Below are 27,143 nucleotides of genomic sequence, written 5' to 3' on the forward strand. Positions count from 1 at the left end.
GGATGGAGAGGAGTTATTTATTGTGATACACAGAGATATAACTGGGAGTACTGGGACAAACTTCAGAAATTTAGGCTGAACATCCAGGAAAACTTAGTGAAAGTAAAAAGAAAAGGAGTACTTGTGGCACCTTAGAGACTAACAAATTTATTTGAGCATAAGCTTTCGTGAGCTACAGCTCACTTCATCAGATGCATTCAGCTGTGGAATCAGTGGAGCCAATTAGGGAGGGCTGAGGGGAACAAACACCCTCTCCCCTAACCCCAAGATTTTTGGGTTTGCTCAAAGTTCCATAAGTCAAGGAGACGGGACGGGAAGGCATTGCCTGACCACTTTTAACCAATGGTCCCATTCTAAATTAGTATGCTGCTGCCAGAGCAGTCCAAAGCTTTGCTCCAGCTGCATGGTCACAATGCCACAGAAATTTGACCCAGCCACCCCTCCATACAGAGAGGCGGCCAGGGCAAACTGCAGTGAATGGCATTGCGACCTGGTGCATGTGGTCACAATGACACTCAAATATGGCCTAGCTGTACCTCTGCCCAGACCACCAAGCCAAAATGGGATTGCAACCTAGCATACAGGGAGTCTGTTCCTATATGGCAGAGAGCATGGGAATCCTGGCGGCACCAGCTCATGCACCGTGTGGATAAGAGAGAGGGCAGACTCCCTGGCCGAGGCAGACCCGAGGTCCCTGACGGGGAGGGAACAAGCAGGGACCAGAATAAGGTCCCAGCCAGAGGGCAGGAGGGACCTGAATTTTCTCTCCCCCAAGTAATATTTGAATTGGCATCACTGTGTGGAATAGTCTTTAATGGAAATGGTTGCTCAGAAAACATAAAATGATATTTTTACAACAAGGTAAAGACAAATGTCTTTTATGTTCTAAACAACTGAACATATGACATATAACAAAGGCCTGGTTAAAAACCACCAACCTACAGCCGATCCCACGGGAGCCACTTCTCCAAATGTAAGGCTCATGCCAAGTGATCTCTGTGTCTTACAGACTTGTTTAGGCTGCCTGACCTCTTCAGAAGATCTTTTATGTCAGCATTATTTAAACTCAAAATACAGGCTAATGGTCCAGCCTCAGGGAAGAAACAGCAACCACAAACATTAACAAAATTATTAAAGAATAAAAGCAGACAGATGTGCCCATTAAATCGTTCCGAAATATTCAATGACCAGCTTCTCCCTGTAATCTCTTTTTAAAAAACCCAGCATAAAACAACACTATTCACATTGCTAAAGGTATAAATGGCAGCTAGGCTGAGGGGAAAGGAGCAGGGAGTTTTCAGATTCTCCCGCTTGGTGATGTAATCAATATAGCTGGAGAAGAGGGCAGCCAGGTCCTAACTCCAGTGGAGCTGCAGGCTGAAGATGGGGCTCACCTGGAGGCCTTGGACGAACCAGCCCAATTTTTCTGTCTGTGATCAAACCAGTTTTTAAACATTACACCACTCAGTACACAGTTTGGGGGAAATCTTGTTCATTATTAGAAGTATCACTCAAGATTTCTCCTTTCCTTTCTCGCAACACCAATAAAAGCTAAAACTCACTACCTAGACTAAATCATACAAAATGTATAGAAACATATCTAAGAAACAAAAGAGCTACCTCAAGAACCTTATGAATGAGCTGTTGACAACAGCCAACAAGTGTCCATCAATATGATATTTAATGCAAAATGGAGAGGAATTTTGAAAATTCCCCATCTCCCTAATTTTCACCTGTTTTACTGCCAACCATCAGAGACCCTTTTTTTTTTCTTTTTGATTTGCAAAAGGGCCATGAAGAGATATGTGCCCTCTGATTTTTACTATTAGCTGAAATAATTAAGATGACTCATTAGTTAGATTATTGTCTTCAGTTTACTTCATTGTAAATGGATAACCTTGATTATTTATTATTATATAATGTGTTTTAAAAAGTCCCCAGTAATTATTAGGGCCCCTATATGCTACGCACTGCACAAATACATAAGACGACACAGTCCCTGCCTTGCAGAGATTACAATCTAAAGACCAAATATTAAATAAAAGGGAGAGGAGAGGCATACACCATACAAGCAAAGTGGTCAGGGTGATGAGGGACATGGTTTGTCAACTCCAATTCCTTCTCTTTTAAAATAGATCCCATTGTTCTAAATATATTTCCTCTGCATGTCTTATTTTGGCAGTGACTTTGCATATAAACATAGGCCAATAACGATGTTTGCACTTTTGTGTTCACACCAACCCATCTACCCACTAAAGGCCCAACCCAGCAGTCAATAGCAACACTCACTGGTTTCAATCAGAGCTGGATCAAGCCCCGCAAGTGGGGCTCTATGCATCAGTCAATGTAAATGGGAGATTAACATACATTATAAAAGGTCATCACATTTTAAATAGTGTTTTCATTTGTACAGCTTGAAATCACCCTTAAATATGACAGTTACTTTGGGCTGGTTGAACATCCAAACTATTGGCTAGAATTGTTTCTGGCCCTAACATAGCTGAGCACAGGAGCAGAAAGGAGAGAGGAGCCTCCCTCAGTCTCCCAGGAGAAAGGTGGCAGGGAGTAGGCAGAGTTATGGCACTGTCCCCTCAAGTGCTTGCCAAAAGAATAGGGTGGACATGTGGGAGCATGAGGGAAGAAGTGTGCTGCACCCCATAAAGCGATCTCACAAGTTACCCTCCCCAGTATAATAGGACAGATCTGGGTGGAACTGTGACTCCAAGGAACTGTGACGCCTATGCTCACCATCCCTTCCTATGGGCTCTGTTCCTTCTAAGAGGGGCTCCTCTTACTAATCCAAAACCATTTAACTGCTAATATGAAAACAAGTGTCTAAATGTTTTCACGTTTAATTTATTCACATGTACAACTGCAGTTAATTTACCAAATGGGTCTAAGTATAATGGAAGCTGCCTACACAATTTTTCACTGTAAATGGCAAGTGTGGAATTATATCATATCCATTTTTTTCCCCCTTCTCATGGACATCCTCCTTCTTCCCTGTGATTTTTCTGAAGTTATCCAGTCCAAAGGGTAATCTCCTTTAGTCCTCATGCACTTTTTCATTCAGTTTTCGCTCAGACAAAATTCCCATTGAAGTCAATGGGAAAGGTGCTTTCCTGAAATCTAACATCCATTCCCTATTATACTGTAGTTTGATTGTAAGATTTTTGGGGGGAGATTTTGTAAGATTTTTCACTGTATGTGAGTAAAGTGCCTAGTATAATGGGGCCCTGATCCCTGACTGGGGCGTCTAGAGACTACTGTGACACAAATAATGATGAATTCATATAGTTCATGGTCACTAGTACCAAAATTCCCTACTCTCTCTTTTTCAATCAATTTCTCCCTCTCAAAGAGTAGACTCATTATCGTTTCTCCCTGGTATGATGCTGTGTTTTTTGGATCACAAAACGATCCTTTTCATAAGCAAGGATTCTCTTGGTGGATGCATGTTTTGCTGTGTTTCTTACCCACCAGATATCTGGGTAGTTAAAAATTGCCCATGAGTATGGCAGCCTGTGCTTTCAAAAACCTTGAAAGTCAGTCAAGGAATTTGTTGTTTTCACTCTCTATCCCAGGTGGCCTGGGGCGGAGCCCTGATGTAACTTTTCCTTCATTTCATTTTTCATTTCTCGTTACTTTAGGAAAAGATCCGCCAACTAACTTTTTTAAAATCAGGCATAATTTTGTGTATGTTCTTATTCCGATACCATGTACTATAAAGGTACCTGTTCACAAACACCTGTAATGGGTTTCAGTTTGGGTTTCAGAACTATGCCCACTCACCCTACCAGAAAGAAATATCCTGAAAGAAGAAAATAATTAAGAAGTTAATTAACCTAACTAGCCCAGGTGTTTGCCCAAGCACCCCTGGAGAGAGGAAACGTCCTCTGAAAAGGTATCAAAGATCAAAAGAACTTTGAAATGCTTGTACCGTTGCAGAAGGAAATGAAGATTGTATCTCAAGGTATAATTAACTGAAGTAAGTTGTAATATATAGAGATGCCTTTATAGGGATAGGCTATATGTACGTTGACTTCTGAGAAAAACAGCCAACACAGATCTTGGCTACATTAGCATTTTGTTTCTAATTTCCCATCCCTTGCACTAGCAGCAAAGTTCCATCAAACAGGCTGCTAATGGCTGGTAGCATTTTAACCACACTATTGTCTACATATGCTCTGAGCGAGTTCTAGATGGCACACTTAATTTTGATTTAAAATGATATTTCGAAACAAAAACCGTCGTTTTGTTTCAGACTTTTGAAACAAAATGAAATATTTTGCTTCATTTTCTAACTTTTACCAGCTGGAACAGAGTAAAAAGTGTGAAAACTGGGCCTTTCCACAATTTCCTCTAACAGCTAAAGGAGCGGGAATAAAAAAAGTGAGCGAAAGGGAATCAGAAATCAGAATCAGAAAGGGAAACACATTTTTACAAACACGTGGATTCCAAAAATCCAAAATGAAATGACCTTGTTGTCAAAACGAAACAAACGCATTTATTTTTAGTGTCAAATCAGAATGAAATTTTTCATTTTCAATTATCCAAGTGGTAAATCTTATTTTCTTTTTTAATAAAAAAAAAAATTATATTGTCTCTCTGGTGTTTTTTTTTTCTTTTTTGACAAGACTACATTTCCCAGCAGGAAAGTTTATTGTGAGAAAAAGTTTGACCAGCTCTAATGGTCAGTTTCACTGTTTGCCTGGTATAGCCTGTTAGCCAATTTCCTCTGTTGCTTACATGGGTCTTTAATACAGCAGAACTGAATGGGATTTTTTTTTTTTAAATAGGAGAGTTTGATTGTAAAATCATAAAAATTGGCAGGGAAACTAAGGGGCAGATGTAGTACCTGAAGCTTCTGCTAACTCCTTTTTTTTTTTTTTTAGACAAGATTTCAAGTTGACACTCTCCTTTTAACAATTCTGTTAATGATCTGTGAGGAACAGGTCATTTAAACAATGCTATATTGGCTCTGCAATGCTACAGGAGTACAAAGCAGTAATGACTGACTGCAGGAGCAAACTGTCTCCTGTGTGGCAAAAACCCACAAAAGTACCAAGGAAACGTCATGAATTTAAAAAACTGCAGTTAGTGTCCCAATGTTCCTTTGGGAGGGACGGGATCGACGCACTACCAAACAAGATGGAAGAGAGACCTACCCAATCCTTATGGGTTGCAAGGGAATCTTATGGATATCAACACAGCTACATAAAGACCCAAAAAGAAAAGGCATACTAGTGGCACCTTAGAGACTAACCAATTTATTTGAGCATAAGCTTTCATGAGCTACAGTGAGCTGTAGCTCACGAAAGCTTATGTTCAAATAAATTGGTTTGTCTCTAAGGTGTCACTAGTACTCCTTTTCTCTTTGCGAATACAAACTAACACGGCTGCTACTCTGAAACCTGTCATAAAGACCCAGTATCTCCAAATTGCTCTCCTGGCCTCTTCTCCCCTGTAGCAACATGGCTCCTTCTGGAGAACAGCCTCGCAGAAGCAGAAGAGGATTTCACAGCACAGAAGGTGAATCTGCTTGATTATACAAACTGGGGCACTGTTATGTTCTACAAGGAAATATCTGCAACTTTGTGAGTTGATGGTGCCTCAGGCCTTGTGTATAGTGGTGATGGTGGCGTCTAGGGTACATGTAGCTACATGCAGCAGTAAAAGGCAGGCTGCATCCACACTGTGGTATGCAGCTACACACAGCAGTGAAAGGCTCTGGCAGTGGGAAAAGGGCTCCAGAAGCTGCCAGAGACTTTCCCCCTGCCGCTACCAACCAGAACCTGCCCTGCTGCTGGAGTCTTTTAGTGGCGGGCAAAGGCTCCAGCAGCTTCCTGCTGCCGGAGCCTTTCCCCACTGCAGGGAGTCAGCAGGACACTACCTGCTAAAAAGAGCAGAGTAGACAAGGGAGGCTCAGCTTGGGCATGCAGGGAGCGGTGTAGGGTATATACCTTAAGGTTCTGGCATGTCTTTACTCTATTCGCTTAAGCTGTACTGTCTACACTGCTATTTATACCTGGGCTGGGGGGCATGCAGTGTATGTACTTCACAGGCCCCATAAGTGTAGACACAGCTTTAGAGCCTATCCAGCACCTTTGCAGCCCCAGCATACCTCCTCCACAACCTGTGGAGAGCTCTGACTTCAAAGCTGGCCGGAGTGACTTGAGGGGAGGAGGGGGAGCATACAATGGTGCCACCACATCTGCACTACCTGAATAGTTTCCAACAGGTTTTTATAGGAGTTTGTTCCCTTCCATGCACATCAGCAGAGGGGAACATAGGGCCTTAAGCCCTAAAGCAAGCATATAGGGCAGTGGATACACGCAGGGTGCAGGTCTGTTGAGTAAGAATGTATCATTTCTACATACTCACTTTTCTGACTAACTGTACTTTAAATAAATAAAGATGACAGTGTCACCACTGAATAATGTTAAATGGACAGCCGGCAAACACCGGAAGTCTGGTTTTTAAATAAGGAAGTACGTCTAATCATTTGAAAAGTTTTAAGAAACTACAAACATCCTCCCATAATGCAAGAAACATAAGCTAAGGGGACTGACTGAGAATGTCAGAATCCAAGGGAAACTTGGAACCAATGACCCACGCTTGTTCAATTCAGCAGAGTAAGCGATAGGGTCATAGAAAACAGCAGTATGGTATTTCAGGAAAGCACATTTTGAGGACCAAAGGCATCTAGTGAGTAAGGTGCAGTCGGAGGTGAGAAGGGAGGGAGACACCATGCAGTTCTGCAGCCCTCCTACCAGACTGGAGCTTTCTCTCCTGATAGATCTCAAGGACATGCCCCTGTCTCTTCCACTGTCCTCCAAAACCCATCCCCCTGAGTGCAGCATCTGTCAGAGTCTCAGTGCAGTGTACTTTACAGACTTCTCTGAGCCCTCTGTCTCCGTTCTGTGAGTTTTACTGTCCCCATGACCGTCTCTCCCCCATAGTAGCATGACACTTCCTGAAATATTTCTGAAGTATTTACTCTACCAGTGCTTAAAGATTAATATGGAGAATCAATAACGTTCCTAAAAAATAGCTACTTACTGCTAAATAAAAAGCCTGGCTTCTTATATGCAGCCACTTGCTTTTTTGTAGGTTAGCAATTATTTTCAGTTATGGACTATAGTAGACTTCCCTTATTTCAAACCTTTTAAGTAAGGCTGTCGATTAATTGCAGTTAACTCACGCGATTCACTCAAAAAAATTGATCACGATTAATTGCAGTTTTAATCACACTGTTAAATAGAATACCAACTGAAATGTATTAAATATCTTGGATGTTTTTCTACATTTTCATATATATTGTATTCCATATTGTAACTGAAATCAAAGTGTATATTTTATTACAAATATTTGCACTGTAAAAATGATAAACAAAAAAAGAAATAGTATTTTTCAATTCACCTCTTTCAAGTCCTATAGTGCAATCTCTTTATTGTGAAAGTGCAACTTATAAACGTAGATTTTTTTTGTTACACAACCGCACTCAAAAACAAAACAATGTAAAACTTCAGAGCTTGCAAGTCCACTCAGTCCTACTTCTTGTTCAGCCAATCACTAAGACAAACAAATTTGTTTACATTTAGAGGAGATAATACTGTCCTCTTCTTATCTACAATGTCACCAGAAAGCAAGAACAGGCATTTCAATGGCACTTTTGTAGCCTGCATTGCAAGGTATTTATGTGCCAGATATGCTAACCATTCGTATACCCCTTCAAGCTTCTGCCACCATTCCAGACAACATGTCTTCATGCTGATGATGCTTGTTAAAAAAAAAAATGCGTTAATTAAATTTGTGACTGAACTCCTTGGAGGAGAATTGTATGTCCCCTGCTCTGTTTTACCCACATTCTGCCATATGTTTCATGTTACAGAAGTCTCTGATAATGACCCAATACATTTTGTTCATTTTAAGAACACTTTCACTGCAGATTTGACAAAACGCAAAGAAGGTACCAATGTGAGATTTCTAAAGTTAGCCACAGCACACGACCCAAGGTTTAAGAATCTGAAGTGCCGTCCAAAATCTGAGAAGGACGAGGTGTGGAGCATGCTTTCAGATGCCTTAAAAGAGCAACACTCCGATGCGGACACTACAGAACATGGACCACCAAAAAGGAAAATCAACCTTCTGCTGATGACATCTGACTAGATGATGAAAATGAACATGCATCGGTCTGCGCTGCTTTGGATGGTTTTCGAGCAGAACCAATCATCAGCACGGACACATGTCCCCTGGAATGGTGGTTGAAGCATGAAGGGACATGTGAATCTTTAGCGCATCTGGCACATAAATATCTTGTGACGTCAGCTACAACAGTGCCATGAGAACACCTCTTCTCACTTTCAGGTGACATTGTAAACAAGAAGTGGGCAGCATTATTTCCTGAAAATGTAAACAAATTTATTTATCTGAGTGACTGAACAAGAAGTAGGACTGAGTGGACTTGCAGGCTCTAAAATTTTACATTGTTCTATTTTTGAATGCAGTTTGTTTGTACATTATTCTATATTTGTAGGTTCAACTTTCATGATTCACAGACTGCACTACAGTATTTGTATTTAGGTGAATTGAAAAAACTATTTCTTATTTTTTTACAGTGCAAAAACTTGTAATCAAAAATAAATATAAAGTGAGCACTGTACACTTTGTATTCTATGTTGTAATTGAAATAAATATATTTGAAAATGTAGAAAACATCCAAAATATTTAAATAAATGGTATTCTATTATTGTTTAACAGTGTGATTAATCACGATTAATTTTTTTAATAACTTGACAGACCTACTTTTAACATCTTGCATGTGTTTCATCAAATGCTGGTTTTGTCCCTGTCACTTTACTCTGTTCAAGATAAAAATTAAAATAATAAATTTTAAGAGAAGAAAACAAAGATACTATTAAAAGTTCAAGTTACCTACATTGTAAAACTACATTGACTCAAATGATATATCTTTATTATTGGACAGATGGACTACCCAGAATCACATGATGTTATTTTATTGATCAGGTGTTACTGGTTTGAGTAACCCTGAACATTTGTGTGGTTTACAAGGGAATCTTCTGTAATGTGGACTATAATACTTTGCTCTTGAGAAGCTGGAAACGGATCTTTCAATTAACTGAAAAACATGTGCCTGAAACCTCTAATTTTCTCTGTCATTATAATTTATTTTTGAAACCATGACGTTTAAAGGTGTGGTAATTAGATTATGATCCTGTTGCTGTCACTGAAATTATGTATATGGAAAATGTATCAAGATAATGCATTCTCCAAACTGAGGAATAACATGGACCATATGTATTTCATTATACTTCACATAAAATCAGATAACCTAACATTGACTGACTTTTCTGAATATATTTCCTTTTAAATAACAAAAAATAAACAGAAGTCATTATTCATTTGACCAGATTAGACTATACTATGCTGGTAAGATCTTAGACTTGCAAAGAATTTCAGGTATTGAGTGACTATTCTAAATAACACTCCATTACACATACCAATCTCAATAAGTCTCCTGAAGGCTTTTAATGATAGCTTGCAAACAGGTGGTTAAAAATTCACCTCCTACCTGAACTTCATGATTATTAGAGTTACAACAGAATAACATAATACTAGACGTACCCTATGATTATTCTGTTCTAATTATTATTATTCATTATTAGAATACATCACTGAGGCGGTCTTATATTTACTTCAGATATTCTCAGATTATAGGCAGTATAGTCCAGTGGATACCAGTGAACACAGATGCTAAAAATAATGGGAAAGAGTTTGAAAAGCAAACACTCCATGGGCCCATTTAGCCCTAATACGTAGAGCCCAGCGTAGATACAAAAATGTGGATCTGCATCCACCAGGATCAACCCGCAATCTGACCCACGATCCACTAGCTGTCTTTTACCTGTATCCACATCCACAACTGAAGCTGCAAGCCGTCTCACAAGGTCTAGTGACTGGGGGGATGAGGAGTTGAGGGAAGCGGGGGGGAAGGCAGCGGAGAGGCAAAGAGGAAAGAAGCGAGTGGGGGGGCGGGGTCTTGGGGGAAAGAGGCAGTGCGAGGGTTGGGACTGGGGGTAAGGGGCAGGGTCCCGAGGAGAAGGGGCAGCGTGGAGCGAGGGGCTGGGGGAAAGGGGCACTGCATCGCGTGCTGCTCCTGGGGGCTCACAAGTGACAGCACATGGCAGCAGCAGTGCGTGTTGCCTCACAGTGGTGCAGAGGGGTGGGGCACCGGGGCCCCGCCTGCTCCAATCCCAATGGGCAGGGACGCACCTGGCTGCCCAGGAGCCAGAGGGCCAGGCCCAGGACTAGGTGCTCAGCCAGTGCTGCCGGGCCAGGCCATGGTGGGGACACTGGTGCTCCCTAAGGGGCTCAAGCTGCTGGACAGGAAGTGACGCGGTGAGTGGGTGCTGGACAGCCCCGACTCCGACCTGCTGCCCAGTCCCAGCCACTGGCTGCCAGCCCCGAGTGTGCTGCGCTCCCCGGGTTGCCCAAGCCAGATGCCGCAGGCCAGGTGCCACTAACAAATAGAGCCCTGCGTGGTTGTATCTGCATCGGATCCACCAGCCGCAAAAATGGTGCACAGCTATCTGCATATTTGCAGGGCTCTACTAATACGAAGTAGATAAGTCAGTCTTGAAGTACAACCAGTGCGTTTTTCCTTTTCTGCCAGTTTTCATTGTGAGATTCTCCAACAGACTGAGTGGAGAAGACATTGAGCTAAAAATAATTCTACTCCTATTGGACATAATACCTTACAATGTAACACTGAATTTTTCAAGTTACATGTGCTCAGTATATAAGCATCATCATTTTTCATTCTGTGTCCCCCTCTCCTTTCTCCCTCCCCCCACCACCTCCTTCAAAAGAGAGAAACTCAATTAATTCCATTATTTTTCTAATTAACGCAAAAACTCACCTCAGGCACCTCTTCAGAGTCTTCTTAAGAGACCAAAAATCAGAGTATTTCAGACAAACTCAAAAAGCTAGAAAACTGCTTCATGAAAATGGACAAAAGAACTAATTTCACATCTAATTTAAATACTGACTAGATTGTGATTTCCACGAAAGCCATGCAAATAAGGCAGGAGTTGCGTCTTGGAAGTTCCTTCTATTAGAGCACATGTACACTAATTGGACCTGGCTAAAAGAAAATGCCCTTATTCAAGGGCTCCTTCATAGAGAATAGAACAGACTTTTTGGTTGTTTTCAGATCTAAATTGAAAATTATCCAGGCAGGGAAAAATATGACTGGCAAGATCCTTAGGAAAGAAGCCTGTCGCCTGTGAATCTGACGGGGGATGCACAGAAATAGACTCCACCTGAGTAACTACATCACCCTCCTGTTGAGCCTCATGAGGTCTGTCAGGGAGTTCCCAAGACCTACAGTTTATAGGAACCATCTCTCTCTCCCATTGGCCCCAGGAGGCATGTAGGGTCCTCCATGAGCCCTAGAAGATTTTCATCTCCCAACCCCTCTATGCCAGTCTTAATAGGCTATTCAGGGATGTCTTGAACTCCAGCTTCTGAGAGACTTACAAAACTCATCAGGACACTAGCTGCTCCAGGAGCTCCCTCCACTAATCCTAGGAAGTGCAAAACTCACAATCACTCATCCTGGCGGGAATCTTTAGTGCCCTCCCAAACCACAACCACCACCCCAGCAAGCCTCAGAGGAATAGTTGGCAGCTGTCCAACTGCAAACCAAATTATGCTCATGGGGCCTCCAATAAGAACATAAGAACAGCCATACTGGGTCAGACCAAAGGTCCATCTAGCCCAGTATCCTGGCTTCTGACAGTGACCAAAGCCAGGTGCCCCAGAGGGAATGAACAGAACAAGTAATCATCAAGCGATCCATCCCATCACCCATTCCCAGCTTCTGGCAAAGAGATTAGGGACACCATCTGTCATAAATATAAAGGGAAGGGTAAACACCTTTAAATCCCTCCTGGACAGAGGAAAAACTCTTTCACCTGTAAAGGGTTAAGAAGCTAAGATAACCTCGCTGGCACCTGACCAAAATGACCAATGAGGAGACAAGATACTTTCAAAGCTGGAAGGGGGAGAAACAAAGGGTTCTCTCTGTCTGTGTGATGCTTTTGCCGGGACCAGAGCAGGAATGCAGGTCAGAACTCCTGTAAAAAGTTAGTAAGCAATCTAGCTAGATATGCGTTAGATTCTGTTTTGTTTAAATGGCTGATAAAATAAGTTGTGCTGAATGGAATGTATATTCCTGTTTTTGTATCTTTTTGTAACTTAAGGCTTTGCCTAGAGGCATTCTCTATGTTTTGAATCTGATTACCCTGTAAGGTATTCACCATTCAGATTTTACAGAGGTGATTTGTTTACTTTTTCTTCAATTAAAATTCTTCTTTTAAGAACCTGATTCCTTTTCATTGTTCTTAAGATCCAAGGGTTTGGGTCTGTGTTCACCTATGCAAATTGGTGAGGATATTTATCAAGCCTCTCCCAGGAAAGGGGGTGTAGTGCTTGGGGGGATTTTTTGGGGCGGGAAAGACGTTTCCAAGTGGGCACTTCCCCTGTTCTTTGTGTAACACTTTGGTGGTGGCAGCGTTTAACCTAAGCCGGTAAGAATAAGCTTAGGAGGTTTTCATGCAGGTCCCCACATCTGTACCCTAGAGTTCAGAGTGGGGAAGGAACCTTGACACCATCCCTGCCCAAATAGCCAAAATAGGCTTATCTGGGACTAAGAAATCCACTAAGGTTTATGTGTGGTTGAGGATGACCTTCAATGAGCCTCCCAAAGCTCAAATATAGTGACGGGCACTCACTGATTCTAAAGTTTGGGGGATTAACCCAGCAACCCTCTTAAGGCCTGCAGGGGGGCTGATAAGCCCCCCTAAGGCTCACTACGGGTTCTCCTCTCCTGAAAAGCTCAGTAGCTCCACAGGAAAGAGGGAATGCCTGGCCCCTAACCACCAATCCAAACCCTGCTCTCTACAGCCCCTTAGACTGAGCAGGGGGCTTGGAAAAGAAGAGGATCAGAAGGATACCCCCTTTCTTGTGAACTTTCTGAGGTCTGCAGGAAAGGAGAACCCCAGAGAGCTTTAGGAGGCTCATCATCCCCACTGCAAGCGTTTTTGCAACCATTTTCTCCTTCTTCCATCAATAAGGCTCTCAACAGGTTACAACATTTGGAGGTCTACATTTACAAGGAAAAGAGATGTTGTTGTTGTTAATGAAAGAGCAGAACTCCAGCAGTCCTTTGATGACCAAATATTAAGCTTGCTGCAGCAGAAAGCACCATTACAAATCTGAACATTAATAACTTTTGAAATTAAAAGTTTAATCCTCTAACTTTTCATCCTGGACACCAGATCACAGGTAAGGAGCCCAGTAAACTAAATTTTATTCACTGTATGTCTTATTTTGCTTCAAAGTCAGATGGCTTTTTGAACTCTGGTGAGTGCATCTATTTTTAGGGTGTCATCATGCAAAAACTTCTTGTCCAATCGCTCCACATTTTGTTGAAAAACTGTTCCTTAGCCCCAAATATAAACTACCAATTTTGAGACTGAGAGGACTTTTGTATATGATGAGGAAGGAAAAGGTGGGGGGGGACAATGAAAAATTTGGGTTTATAGCAGAAACACAGTTGCAACTTTAAACTATGGAGTAGCTCCCGAAGTATTATCTATGTTTCTAAGTACTGAAATTAAGAAAATCTAAAATAATGACCATGAAGGGAATTTTAAACTGACTTCAGCAATGGGAGCCATAACATTCAAAGAGCATTATCCCCAGAAACGCCTGAATTAGAAAGCAACATTCAGCGGCCTAAAGTCTCAGTCAACCAGAGAACAGCTTTCTGTTTCATTCATTCTGCCTTGAATAAGCTGTTATCAAAAAGAAAGAGCCTCTTAGGGCAAAAGCCTAATGTTGTAGAACTTACATAAAGAGGTACTTCAGTGCAGCTCAGCTTCATTGTTACAGCATCTACAAACAGAATAAACCAGAGTAATTATCACACACTGAATCATGGGGCACTGATACTATTCAGGTTCTTATAGCACGCCAATCACCATGGTGTCTGAAAATCCTCCAGAATGAGGACATTAAGAGACTAACTTTATCAAATGTGCAGTTCTTCTCCAGTTTCTTACCTCATGGGAAAAAGAAATGCATGTGTATTTCTGGAGGAGGGGTCGTTTCTAGTTAATATGCTGTGTGTTTTTTTCAATACTATACACAGTAAACTAAACAAAACAGGTCAGTGAACATTTCTGAGTCCAGCCACCAAGATGTTAATATTGACAATAAGTGAAGTATTAAAACTTGTTGAGTATATCAGAGGCAGAGAAAGAATTGTAAATTTGATCCAGGGATGTAGTTGCACCTACTCTTGTATTTAACACCATAAATCAAGTGTCTGGTTTTTGGGTGTGTTTTTTTTTTAACTCCTTCATTTAAGAACCCCACAGGCTTCAGTCTGTCATTGGTTACCTGAAAAAGCACGTAAAGTGACAAGCAACTGCTTAGAGTAATTTAACAAATGCATTTTAGATGATCAATTTCAATTATTACTATTTTAATATAGTCAAGATAACACTGATTTCTAGTATTATATTTTGATTTCCTTTTCCAATGCATCCACAGAGACCGTTCCCTAAATTTAACATTTTTTAAAAAATTAGAAAAAAATCAAACTGGAAGCAACCAAGCCTTTAGAAAGCCCAGGCAGACATATATACTTACAAATCCTCTTCCTCAACTCACTGAAACAGAGAAAAAAAAGCCTGTCCGAAAAGAAGGCTGTCTCAACTCAGATGTGGCTATGCTGTTAAAGTTGAACCCTTTCCAGTAATAATATGATTATGTTGTACATAGCCTGCTCACGCATATGGATAGCCTGCTATGAGTCAGATATAATTGGAATGTTTCCCCTTTTACATACTGCAAAATTTACTTACAGAGTTTCCACCATGAACAAAAAACTTCTTTAGCAAATGGTTTATTTATACTAGTCTCATACAGCCCATCTTTTCATATGCACACAAGCAAAACTGGGCATGCTGCTATGTTTTGATTTTCACACAATTTTGACAAAAAGGCAAACTCCTTTGCAAGAACCTTGAGCACAAATGTCAAACTAAGGCCAGTCTTTCACACCATAAGCTTTGTAGATCTCCCCCTATTTCGTACTCATTCTGAAACCAATGTCTGGATTAACAGGTCAGGCATTGCCTGCTAACCCCTCCCAAACGGTAGTCAAATGAAGTCAATATTTAGTCAATAGCTACATTCAGATAGAAGCTCTTGTTTTGTTTTGTTGGGGGGGGGGGGTAGGAGGAGGAAGTTGGTTTCAAGGTGCTTTGTTCTGACTGCCAAGCACAGACAAGGTTCTTTAGTTATTCTGCAGACAGCCGTGAATCTGACCCAAACTGAGATTAACATCTGAAGCACACTCGTGTTTGTGCAGACTAAAGAGGGTTACGAAAGGTAACCCAAAAAGTTGTTTCTTGAGGAATTATCAAATACACTGGTTTTCCAAAAATATCATATTTCAGAAAGGATGAAGCCCATTACCTCCTATCTTGGATCTCTCATCAAGCCACAGTTATTGCCACCAACATGTTATATTTATAAACAAGTCAGCAGCAACTGCATCATTTGGTGTCATGCATGACAATGAAAAGAAAGGCATGTCACATCTGCTTTTGAGCGGCAACATGACAGCTAACAGAATCTCCACAACGTTTCTCTTCTATTTTCTGGAGAATCTATTAATCTCCAATTGTCCATGTACATAAAGGAGTACACAGACCATCAGACTTAAACCCACACAACCTCTTTTACAACATGAACACTGACCCTCACATAAATCGCAGTAGCATCTCAATAAAACAAAACATGCATCTAATTATGGTCACACAATAGATATAATTCCAAGAGATATACACCAACTCCCTCTCATTCTGCATGAGTGCACAGGGGGATGGGAAAGGCAGGGCTCCCTATGTCCTCTTCCTATTCCAGTGCACTTATGCAAGAGGAGGCATAACTTAGTACCTAATTTGGGGATTATGGTAGTGCCAATGGTCAGACTTGTACAACTCTTAATTTATTAGGAAGTGAAGTTCATACCATGTATACAGCACACACAATAAATAAAATTCACTTTAAACATGGACCTAGCACATACATTTCCTCATGCTTTATTTATATGCTATTTAGATCATAGGCTCTTCAGGACAGGGATCTTCTCTTCATATCCACACATAAAAGTGTCTAGCATAATGTTGATGCCATAGATACAATAAATAATATAAATACAGTAGGTCATTTGAATGGCAATTTCCCCTAATAAATGATGTTTACTAACCTAGCCTTCCAGTTATTAGGATTAATTGGTTAATGATCGTTTGTATAGCACTTCAAAAATGTAAATCACAATTAACATACTAAGAAGCTTTTACATTTCCAATGAGGCCTTGAATTTGACCTTTGATCTTGCTCACATGAGATGTATACCCATATGAAGATCAAAAATACACATAATTTTTATTGAACCCCTAATGTGTCACTGAGTTAACAAGAACAAACTCATAGAATTCAATAATATCTAAATTTTAAATTTATTTACACAAAAGATCAATTTCTCAAGTAGACAGTTTTATTAGTATTTTTATATTCTTCTAATAAATACCCATAACCTGCAAACTGCCTAGCCTTATGAAAATGTTAAATGTGGTGTAGAATGCTGGCTGTACTGGTTTAAAACATACTTGTGATTGTCTATAAACAAACTTTATAATCACCAACTTTTAATGGTGTTTCTTAGAAACAAAAGGGCATTTAATTGATCCTCTTTTCACTTCCTGCATAGGAACCTGTTAACATTAACATATATAATAATAATGTTCTAAGCAAACAGTTCTGCTTTGCTGTTTTTTTTTCCACATTTGTTTTGATGGCAGTTGTTGTTTAGAAAAAGTTCCACTCAAGTGATCCAAGTCTTCCCCCCAGTGCTAAGCCCAAGTCACTCACCTGGCTGCTGGGAATCACTGAAATTCACTAAAAACAAATGCAAAGCACTATATTTAGGAAGGAAAAAATCAAGTGCACAGCTACAAAATTGGAAATAACTAGCTAGGCAGTAGTACTACCAAAAAGGAACTGGGGGTTATAGCAAATCACAAACTGAATATGAGCCAACAACGTGATACTGCTGCAAAAAAGGCAAATGTCATTCTGAGATATGTTAGCAGAAGTGTTGTCTACAACAGTGGTTCTCAACCAGGCATCCGGGGCATCTGGGGGGCTACGAGCAAGTTTCAGGGGGTCCATCAAGCAGGGCCGGCATTAGATTTCCTGGGGTCCAGAGCAGATAGCCAAAGCCCCACCACATGGGACTGAAGCCCAGGGCCCTAAGTCACGTTACCCAGGGCTGAAGCCGAAGCCTGAGCAATGTAATTTCATGGGGGCCTCTGTGTCATGGGGCGCCAGGCAATTACCATGCTTGGTGCCCCTTAGTGTCAGCCCTGTCTTTTATATACAGAAAACCAGTTATTGTGGCACAAGTGGCCCATGGAGTTTTTATAACACGTTTTGCGGGAGAGGAGCTCAGAAATAAAAAAGTTGAGAAACCCTGGCCTACAAGACATGGAAGATAATTGTTCCATTCTATTCATCACTTGTGAGGCTTCAGCTGGAGTATTGTGTCCAGTTTCAGGCACCACAGTGTAAGAAAGATATAAACAAATTAAAGAGTTCAAAGGAGAGCAACAAAAATGATAAAAAGTTTGGAAAACATGACATATGAAGAAAGGTTGAAAGAATTAGACACTTTTAGTCTATAGAAGAGAAGACTGAAGGGAGACATGATAGCAGTCTTCAAATATGTTGAGGTCGGTTACATAGGGAATGGTAATCAATTATTCTCCCTGTCCACTAAAGATAGGTTAAGAAGTAATCAGCTTAGTTTGCAGGAAGGGAGATTCAGGTTAGATACTAGGGAAAAATGTTTATCTATAAGACTATTAAGCTCTGGAACAGTTTACCTAGGGAGGCTGTGGAATTCCCACCATTGGAAGTTTTAGGAACAAGCTAGACAAACCACCTTTCAGGGATGGTGGATGTGCACTTCATCTTGCCTCAGCATGGCAGGATGGACTAGACGACCTCCTGTGGTCCTTTCCAGCCCTGCATTTCTATCATTCTATGACTACAGAAGAAATCCTCCCACCGTGGCCATGGAACCAGAACAAAGTTGCTCTGTAGTCACTACTACAGCCTAAGGAATGGAGGAGATTTCCAGGGTCCTGACACCACATCACCCACCATCTCTGGAGGATTCATGAAGCAGCAGATTCTCCAATGCCAAGCCAAACTGCCACCACAGACTAACTGCACAATTGCACTGAGAGGCACTAGGCAGTAGCTACACTGAGCACGAGTGCAGACCCCATGCAATTTCCTGCTATACACACATCCCTCCACATAGTGGAACTACATGAGTTCCCTTGTGTCAGGGGTCAATCTGGGTGATGGGAGAGAAAATTGAGAAGGATTTGGACCTAAAAAACCACCATTTCCAATTTCAGCCTTCTCCCACTGAAGTTAAACTCCCATTAACTTCAACAGCGGCAGGATCAGCCTATAAATCAGATCTTTCCTCATTATACGCAAATTTGAGTCAGTTCAGTAGTGAACTTGACAAAAAACGCACATGATTATGTGCCATAATTTGGAGAAGTCCAAGGCATAGGCTTGTTGTCCAATCTAGTTGAATATCTGCGCTTTATCTAAGAAAATCTGCACCAAGTACATCAATTTACACTCTCTTACCACTGGAGCAAATGGGAAATCTGTGAATTTAAGAATTGTTGTAGGTAAATTCTATCAGTGATTATCCCCAAAGTTTAAAAGAATAGAATTTACCCAAAAAGGGTTTTGAAAATGTCTAGTTTGCCACTTTCCCCAATGGAAATTGAATTTTTTGTGTCCTAACCTACTTGAGATGGTTAAGAATGTTTATTACTTTTATCGTAGTAAAGATACATTTTAACAATTTTTACCTATTTACTTTACAAGAATCTTAAATTACATTTCAGTTTCTTTTTTTTTAAATACACGACTGCTTTTAGTTTTTAAAACTGTGTTTTTTCCAAATACCGGAGGTACCTTTAATAAGGGACCCAGCAAGGAAATCTGTCACTGGAAAATGTGAATGGAAGTGTGTCATGCGGAGAACATGTTAATGGAAAAGGTTTCTGTTATCAAACCTTTTCAGTTTGTACATACTAGAGAAATTAGATAATGGAAAGTACACAGGAGAAATTCCAGTAATAATGCCTTTTATCGTGCTTGACAAGGTGATCATCGGACATTACTTTATTAATGGTGTTTTTTTCAACGAGAATTTTCTGAATCTTATTTGGATTGCAGCAGCACCTACTGTGTGTTAGATGCTTTTTAAAAGGAGAAGGACATATTTTCTGATCCAAAGTCAAAGGCCCTGATCCCACAAGTTGGCCTGCAGCTCAGTATTTGAGCTTGCCTTCCCCAAAAATGAGGTCCTGCACTGTGATCCAGGAGAGGCAAACTGCTGCACCATTAAACTAGGGGCTCCACACAGGTAAGCAGTTTGACTGCCTAGATCAGATTCAGAATCAGGATTGGAGCATCCATCATTTAGTGTTTGTAAGCCTTTCAGAATAAAGTATAGTACAAAAGATAAATTAAATTCATATTTCTATTGTCTCTTAAACTGTATATAGAATACAAAGTTATGTGTGTAGACACATTTACATGTTCCTTTTTGCATAATGGTCCAACACCTCTGTACCACACAGCTCTATTGTCATCCCATAATCTGTAGAGTAAATTACTAAAATCAAAATGCTGACCTGTGAAAATAAACCTACAGTTAAAAGCCATGAGTATCTTGGAATGTATATCTCATTTCCATGATTGTGATGCCCCATACTTTAATACATGTTTGTAAAACACTTTGAGGAATACAAGTCCTATTATTATTTTAGAGGCCAGCACCCCAAATTTGATTTTGATCGACTGAGTGTGGAGTGGGGCGACTGACCCGCTCCGATAGGCAAGGGTTAAAAGCAGCCAAGCTAGACTGATTGGGGAAGCAGCCACAGCTGTGGCCACCTCAATCAGGGCCCAGCCAGCCCTTATAAGAGGGCTGGGGGCCAGGAGCTAAGAGTGTCTCTCTCCAGCTCTGGAGGGAGAAGGGCTAGCTGCCTGAAAGGAAGGTACCTGAACTGGAGCAGTGCTGGGGAGCTCCAGCCTGGTAAAACCCCAGGCTGCAAGCCTTGTTGAAGGCCTACAGAGGTACTGGGGCTGCAGACATACGGCCTGGGAAATAGGCAAAGGCAGCAGGTCCTAACCCCTTGCCGATGATGAGTGCCATTACAGACTTCAGTCTGCCCCGGTGAGTGGGGGCTAGATGATGACTGGCAGTAGCCACTTAGGCAAGGTGGGTTTAGAGACTTGGGGGTTCCCTGCGGAGGAGAGACCCAGACTGTGGGGTACTGCTGAGGCAGAACCCTGAGGTAAAGGGCACCAGGGTCTGGGAGGGACGGGGCCAGCAGCAGGCGAGACACTGGCCTGCAGAGGGAGCTCCATATGCTGGAAAACAGCTAATTCCCAAGATCACCAGCAGGAGGCGCTGTGCCAGTGAGTCTCACTTTGCTACACGGAACAACATGAAACAAAAGGAGTCTTTGTATTTTAACAATAGTGGCCATGTAAAGGTCATTAGCAGGCAAGAAAATACTTCCACTGAGCACATACGCGCACATACACCCCCCATCCTCACCCCACAATACCCTTACTGCCCCTTACACAAAATTATGAGATTCTGAGGGGTGCTTATAAAACCAGAGATTTCCAGTAAAATACTGCTGGCGGGAACTGTTTTATTGCAACATATGTGGCAACTTGAATCACAATACATTATATACCAAAAGGCACTATCATTGTTTCCTGTCAGGACACACTGCACAGAGATCAAATCTTAGTCAGTACAGAATGTACTTTTATGCACAGCTTCTTGCCGTGGACCAAAACTAAAAGATCTTAAAATAATTCAGTGACAGAAAAAAAGTAGCCAGTTGCAGCAAAAATATGATGACTACTTAATTCCAAAATGCATGGATTTGTATCATATAACCAAGGTTTTTCAAATCAGTCTTAATTCTAATTCTGATGAAGATGCATAGCATGAACTGCGGGGGGAACAGCTACCAGCCTTGCAGTCATTTACTTCATTCCAATATTTTTCAAAGTGAGAAGTAAAATAATCCCTTACCTATAAATGTATAATGAAACAGCTTGCATAGGTCTTGATCACCTCACTTTGCACTCGTCTGCTCTTGAAATCAAGAGAACTTGAGAAACTTAACTAAAATTTCTTTTACAAACACCGTTCATATCAACAAGAGAAACACACTTCTCATTTTATTTGGGACTAAAATAAAAGATCACTTATCTTCCTGAAGATTATCACCCAATTCACCGCTCAGTTAAAATACTAGTGTTTTCATTAGTTAAAGCCACCACTATTTTGTGTTGCACTGCAGAGAAAATATTTGAAGAGCCAAAATAAAAATGCTCCTTTAGTACCAGTTTTGGAAGCTGTGTTACTTTTTAAGAGTGTTGTTTGCTAACACTATCGATGAAGATATTTTAAATACTAAAGAAGCCATTGTACTGGGGCAATAATTTTGTACCACCATTAAAACCAATGTTTCTTTCTTCATCATTTTTCATAAAGGTTCCACAAAGCTCACAGTCACAGGCAGGAGATGATATAAAAACTCTGCCCTTGTACTGTTCACTGGTAAGAATACTGAATAAATGAATGCTAGAGCAATGCTTTTCTAACTGTGTTCAAACATATAATCCAATACTAAATGTGATGGTTCATCACCTCTTCAACCTTTGACTTTTCCACATAAGTGCTCTAACTTCATGAATAAAGTTTAGGAGGTTTCTCTACCAAGCTATGCTAGCTGTGTGTCTCATCACATTTCTGTAATATGCAGTTCATCTGCCTTTTTGAGCAGTGGGAAAAGGCTGCTCTGAGTATGCTATTTGTCTAAATTAGGAATTGCTGAAATACATCTACGTTGACATAAAGTTGTCTCAGCATTCTGTCTTGTTCTGAGGGTGACTCTATGGAACAGAGTTAAGGTGTTTAGGTGACTTTAGCTATATATCTGCATGCTTTCACTTCAGTCCTGGGTGGCGGGGCTCAGGCTTCAGCTTTAGCCCTGGGCGGCAGGGCTCAGGCTATAGTCCCCACACCCAGGGATGAACCCCTTGGGCTTCAGCCACCCCGCCCAGTGTGATGGGATTCGGGCTTCAGCTTTGGTTCCCCCCCGACCCGGGACATGCATTAATCATGCAGTGTGTCACAGTGCAATGAACTTTGAGAACCCCTGGGCTAAAGCGATACATGCTTTCAATTTTAACTGCAGGATGAAGGGGGGTGGGGGTTTGCTAGGAAACTCCCTCAGGTTTTTCAAAATCCACAAGCTATTCCTGCAGTCACCCTCCCATTCTCTTCCCCCTCTTGCAGAACTAATTTCTTAAGGATGAAGCATGAAGTTTCCCTTTGCTCCTCCCTCTCCCAATGGGGAGCTCATGAGCTCTGCAAGCTTTGAAAGTTCCACAAGAAGTGCTGGAGGAAAATCCATTCCTCCTTAGCATGAGCTGTACATGTACGAAGGCTCACAAAGGATATATATTCAGTCCTGGACTGTAGCAGGCTAATCTACAACTCTACCTGCTATCTTCCTTAAAATGTGGCAGCACTATGGAAATTTCCTCCTCCCCCTATCCCTCAACTGCCAGCAATGCAAATCCAACCTGAGCTCTAAGAATCAAGGTGTGGTTGTTTTATTCACACCGCCATCCTTAGTAATAACATTTCTGCAATTTAAACTTGCTTAAACAATTATGTTAATGATGTATGAGACAGAACGGATTTCTGCTCACTCTCCCATGGCCACGTTAGCATTGCAGAACAATTAAGGAGTAAGTAATTGTAACATTTTTGTCAGTAAAGTCATCAGATATGACTCAGTGTCATAGGGAGCAGATTTTGTTGGGTAAGATGGCATTATTTTTAAATGGTCTCTTTCTGATCATAAATACAATTCAGCTTGTTGTTTATGGCAGTGGTTCTCAAACTTTTGTACTGATGACCCCTTTCACACAGCAGGCCTAAGAGTGCGGCCCCACCCCCTTATAAAGTTTGAGAACCCCTGGTTTATGGCTTTCAGTATCCATCTTAATGATACTCAGACTGTAAGTATCAACGAGCCTGTAGTAACTTTAAAAATATATATTGATTTTTAACTTATCAATGAACAACTTTGAAGAAAAAACTGAAACTATCTGAAAAGTGTCGAGATGCTCAGAAAAGCCATTCAGAACCAAAAGGAGTAAAATACAATCAGTAGATAGAGTTGAGAAGTGACATCTAAGGAAGTTTAGATGCATGAAAAGCTGTGGTTGTAGCAATATATGTGAGATGATTTACAAGTATACTAAATACAGTTTTCATTACAAAGTTTCCCTATAAATTAAATGTTTGGGTATAGACAGACAGAAATTGTCAAATGTAGATCTGAAATGCATGTGCAAATCCTATCCCATTTGCAAATGGGCTCCTGGGTGTACATAATGATTAACTGTCCACCTAAGCGTTCATATATGCATGCAAATGATTATGAGGAATCTGCATTCTAGGCAGCCACTTCTGAAAACTGGGTCCATAGTTTTCAAAACTATGTAGCTCAGCTCAAATGATCTTAATGCAACAAAAGTGAATTTGCTTTTTGACGTACAATAGCATTTCCCAACCTCTAGATAAGGTACTAGTAAAATAGATCCATTTCTACCCTACACACCACACACTCCTCATAATATGGTCTCTTTCCTCAATTTTGTCTCAGACACCGGCATCACCTAAGCAGGCAACAAGAGTTGTGTGACCTCTTACTTTTATATTAACAAAGGAAGCCACACATTAGTTGATAGCTGGAATAAGAAATCATCTTTTCTGTTGTCTAAAAATATCTAGGTTCTAGAAATGTAGTGAAGGTTCTCTCACCCACCTTGGCACAGTGAATGTTAATATAACTTCCACAATGAGTGCAAGCATCTGGGTGATGCGGATATAACCCTAAAGCTATGTGTTGCTCTTGCTCCATGGAGAAGCTCCAAATGCTATCAATAGGAGCTGTGTGCAGAGACCGAGCCTTTTAAGTTATCCTTCTAACTATTATTTCTGGATGCACTTCTCCCTTCAGTACTGTTAAACTGTTTTGTAACCTATTTTGAGTCTTGTATATGAAAATATAACAGACCTCATCACATTTGACTACAGTCTATAAATGCAAGTACAAGGCATCTATGCAGGCTGCAGTATATCACACAGCTAGCATCTGTAGAAGCGGTATGGCTGGCTGGAAAATGGAAATGATTCATGAAGAGTGAATTGGTGTTGGGGAAATGGAGTTGCTCAGAGACCAGGATTTTAACGTTTAATGTTCACTATAGTAGTAACGTGCCAGGCTGAAGAGAGATTTTGAGGCAGGATCTGAAGAGTCAACAGGAAAATTCCTGTGTTTTTAAGGACTTCAGATGTATAAGCATGTACACCCTGTGTACAGCATGGAGCTCTGCTCTGTGTTGCTGCCTGCATAGCAGCATGCAGGTTCTCCCATCATCCACCAAGCACAGCTACGTAAGGGCCCGTGGAGGCTATCTGATACATTGCACTGGAATGGCTCAGCTGCTGGTGGGGACAGGGAGCATTCCTCCCTTGAGCCCCCTGCCCTCTTCCCTATATCTGTGCAATGCATAGCCCAGATCTAAGCTGGGCACTCAACAGAAGGTTTGTCTTATGTTTCTTTTATGTTTTACCTTGCACCAGGCCACAAGTTACAGCAGCTTTCTCCAAAGTCTTGCTTGTGCAAGTAAAAGCAACGAAGCATGGCTGTGATTCTGGTGACTTGGGAAGCCTTACATCTCTATAGTAATAATAATAATAAACCATACTGGACCAATAAAATACAGTTCAATGCATTTTTAATAAACCTAAAGAGCCTGCTGAACAACCTGGGTTCAGTATCATGTCATCACCAACTAGTGCTGCTAGAATAAAGGGTCTTTCAGTGTAAATAAATATTTCCAGAAATTCATCACTTGACCATAACCTTTGACTATGATAAGATGAAACCTAGCAGTACAGGTATCATTTTTATTATTGGTATTACAATAGCACCTACTAGCCCCTTTTTACTAAGCATTGTACAAACACATGTAATATTATATAAGAGTATATTCCCCAAAGAGTCTACAGTATTATCATCATCCCATTTTACAGATTGGAAATTAGGGCACAGAAGTATTAAGTGACTGACCCAAGGCCACACAGGAAGTCTGTGGCAAAAGTGGGAAATGAAGCCAGATCTCTGAATCACAGCCCAGCACCTTAGCCATAGACCATCCTTCCTATCATCCCTGAAGCATATACTTAAAAACTGCTATTTGGATTAAAAGAAAGTTAAACCATAGTTTTCTGAAATGTCCCTGGCGCCCAAATGCTGAAGTCTCCACAGGGGAAGCTCCCAATGGAGCCAATAGGATTTTGGGCTGAATTAGGACAGCAGTTTTAAGCTCATTGGGAGAACATTGCTGTATATTAAATAACTGATTGTGGGCTTCAAAACCTAGTCTTTAACTCAAGCTTTTCTGCCTAACTGAGAAGATCAGGAGATTACCTGATCTTTTATTTTTAAAACATACCAGACCATAGGATCTGCTCATCAATTTAATTATTTTATCATCAAGTACACAAAAACTGCCCTGCAAGAAGAAAACCCAAAAAACAAACATATATTTTTAGTATAAACATTTATGAAAACACCAGTCTCTAATTTTTGTTTTTGGCTTGCTAATGTGTACAGTTTTGTGAAGACAAAGATAACTCTTTGTCTATGTAGGAAACTGACACATGGCCCTTTAACATTCCTCCACTGGTGGTCCCTTGTACACTGCACCAAGCTGACATATCTCATCCTCACCTTCAAGGCTTTGGCACAGCTCTCTCATCCTACATGGCAGATGTTGTCTCCTTCCACATTGTCCCTTTCTTTCCCTCCAAGAGTGACACCAGACTTAATGCCCTGTTCCTACACTTATTCTCATATCTGATCCTATTCCACACACACACAAAAAAAGGAGTACTTGTGGCACCTTAGAGACTAACAAATTTATCTGTGCTTAAGCTTTCATGAGCTACAGCTCACTTCACTGGATGCATGCAGTGGAAAATTTTCCACTGCATGCATCCAATATAGCTCACGAAAGCTTACGCTCAGATAAATTGGTTAGTCTCTAAGGTGCCACAAGTACTCCTTTTCTTTTTGTGAATACAGACTAACACGGTTGCTACTCTGAAACCTATCATTCCCATCAGAGTCTCAAATAAACTGTTCCTGTTTTCTTTCATAATTTTATTTCTTTTAGCTTTCCAGTTCATCTTTGTTGTTGTTGCTGTTCAGTTGAAACAATGTTTGACTCCAGTTCAGAAGTACCAGTATAAGCATTTTTCAATACAGCTATAATGTAAGTGACTCGCTGAAAGTCCTAGCTTATTATTTCTGCCTTCTGCTACTCAATTGTTAATTGAGATACTATCAAAACAAGCAAAAGTGCTGGTGCTTAGCTCAAACTTGGGGAAAAATTATCAGGAGCATAACTGCTGCTTCCTTCACACCCTGGGTCAGTCCAGCCAGAATCATTCTGGGAATCCACTTGTTGGCTGGAAGCCAGCACCTGGTTCACCAGCTGTCCCGATGACAGCCCAGTCAGAGATGCACACTCATAAGACCAGCCTCAGAGCTTAAATTCATAACTTTGCTAGACACTGGAAATCACAGTCTTAATAAAGACACTGGATTCATGGCTTATTACAACAATCTATAAGCCACTAAGCCCCTTTTTTGTCCTATGGTGTTAATAGGCCAGTTCACCTTGAATCGTCCCTTAGCTTAGCATAGGGGTAGGCACTAGGTGGACCATGGGCCAAATCCAGACCACCAGATGCTTTTGAATGG

At 40.9% G+C, this 27,143-nt stretch overlaps 1 protein-coding gene across 10 annotated transcripts in view; it reads right to left on the reverse strand.

The window, feature by feature from the left end:
* Positions 1 to 27,143, reverse strand: part of ARHGEF28 (Rho guanine nucleotide exchange factor 28) — a 197,951-nt gene that overhangs the window by 169,897 nt on the left and 911 nt on the right. For 8 of the 10 annotated variants that reach the window (XR_007356563.2, XM_048849301.2, XM_075128538.1 and 5 more), the window contains exon 2: positions 13,940 to 13,983. Coding sequence is in view for 7 of the 10 variants with exons in the window: in XM_048849301.2 (XP_048705258.2) it covers positions 13,940 to 13,972 (33 nt within the window). In the remaining 3 variants the exon portion in view is untranslated. Of the gene's footprint in view, positions 1 to 13,939; positions 13,984 to 27,143 lie in introns of those variants that run through there. The other 2 variants (XM_075128542.1, XM_075128543.1) reach the window with 1 other exon arrangement.

The sequence above is a fragment of the Caretta caretta genome, chromosome 5 (assembly GCF_965140235.1).
Source record: "Caretta caretta isolate rCarCar2 chromosome 5, rCarCar1.hap1, whole genome shotgun sequence".
NCBI lineage: Eukaryota > Metazoa > Chordata > Testudines > Cheloniidae > Caretta > Caretta caretta.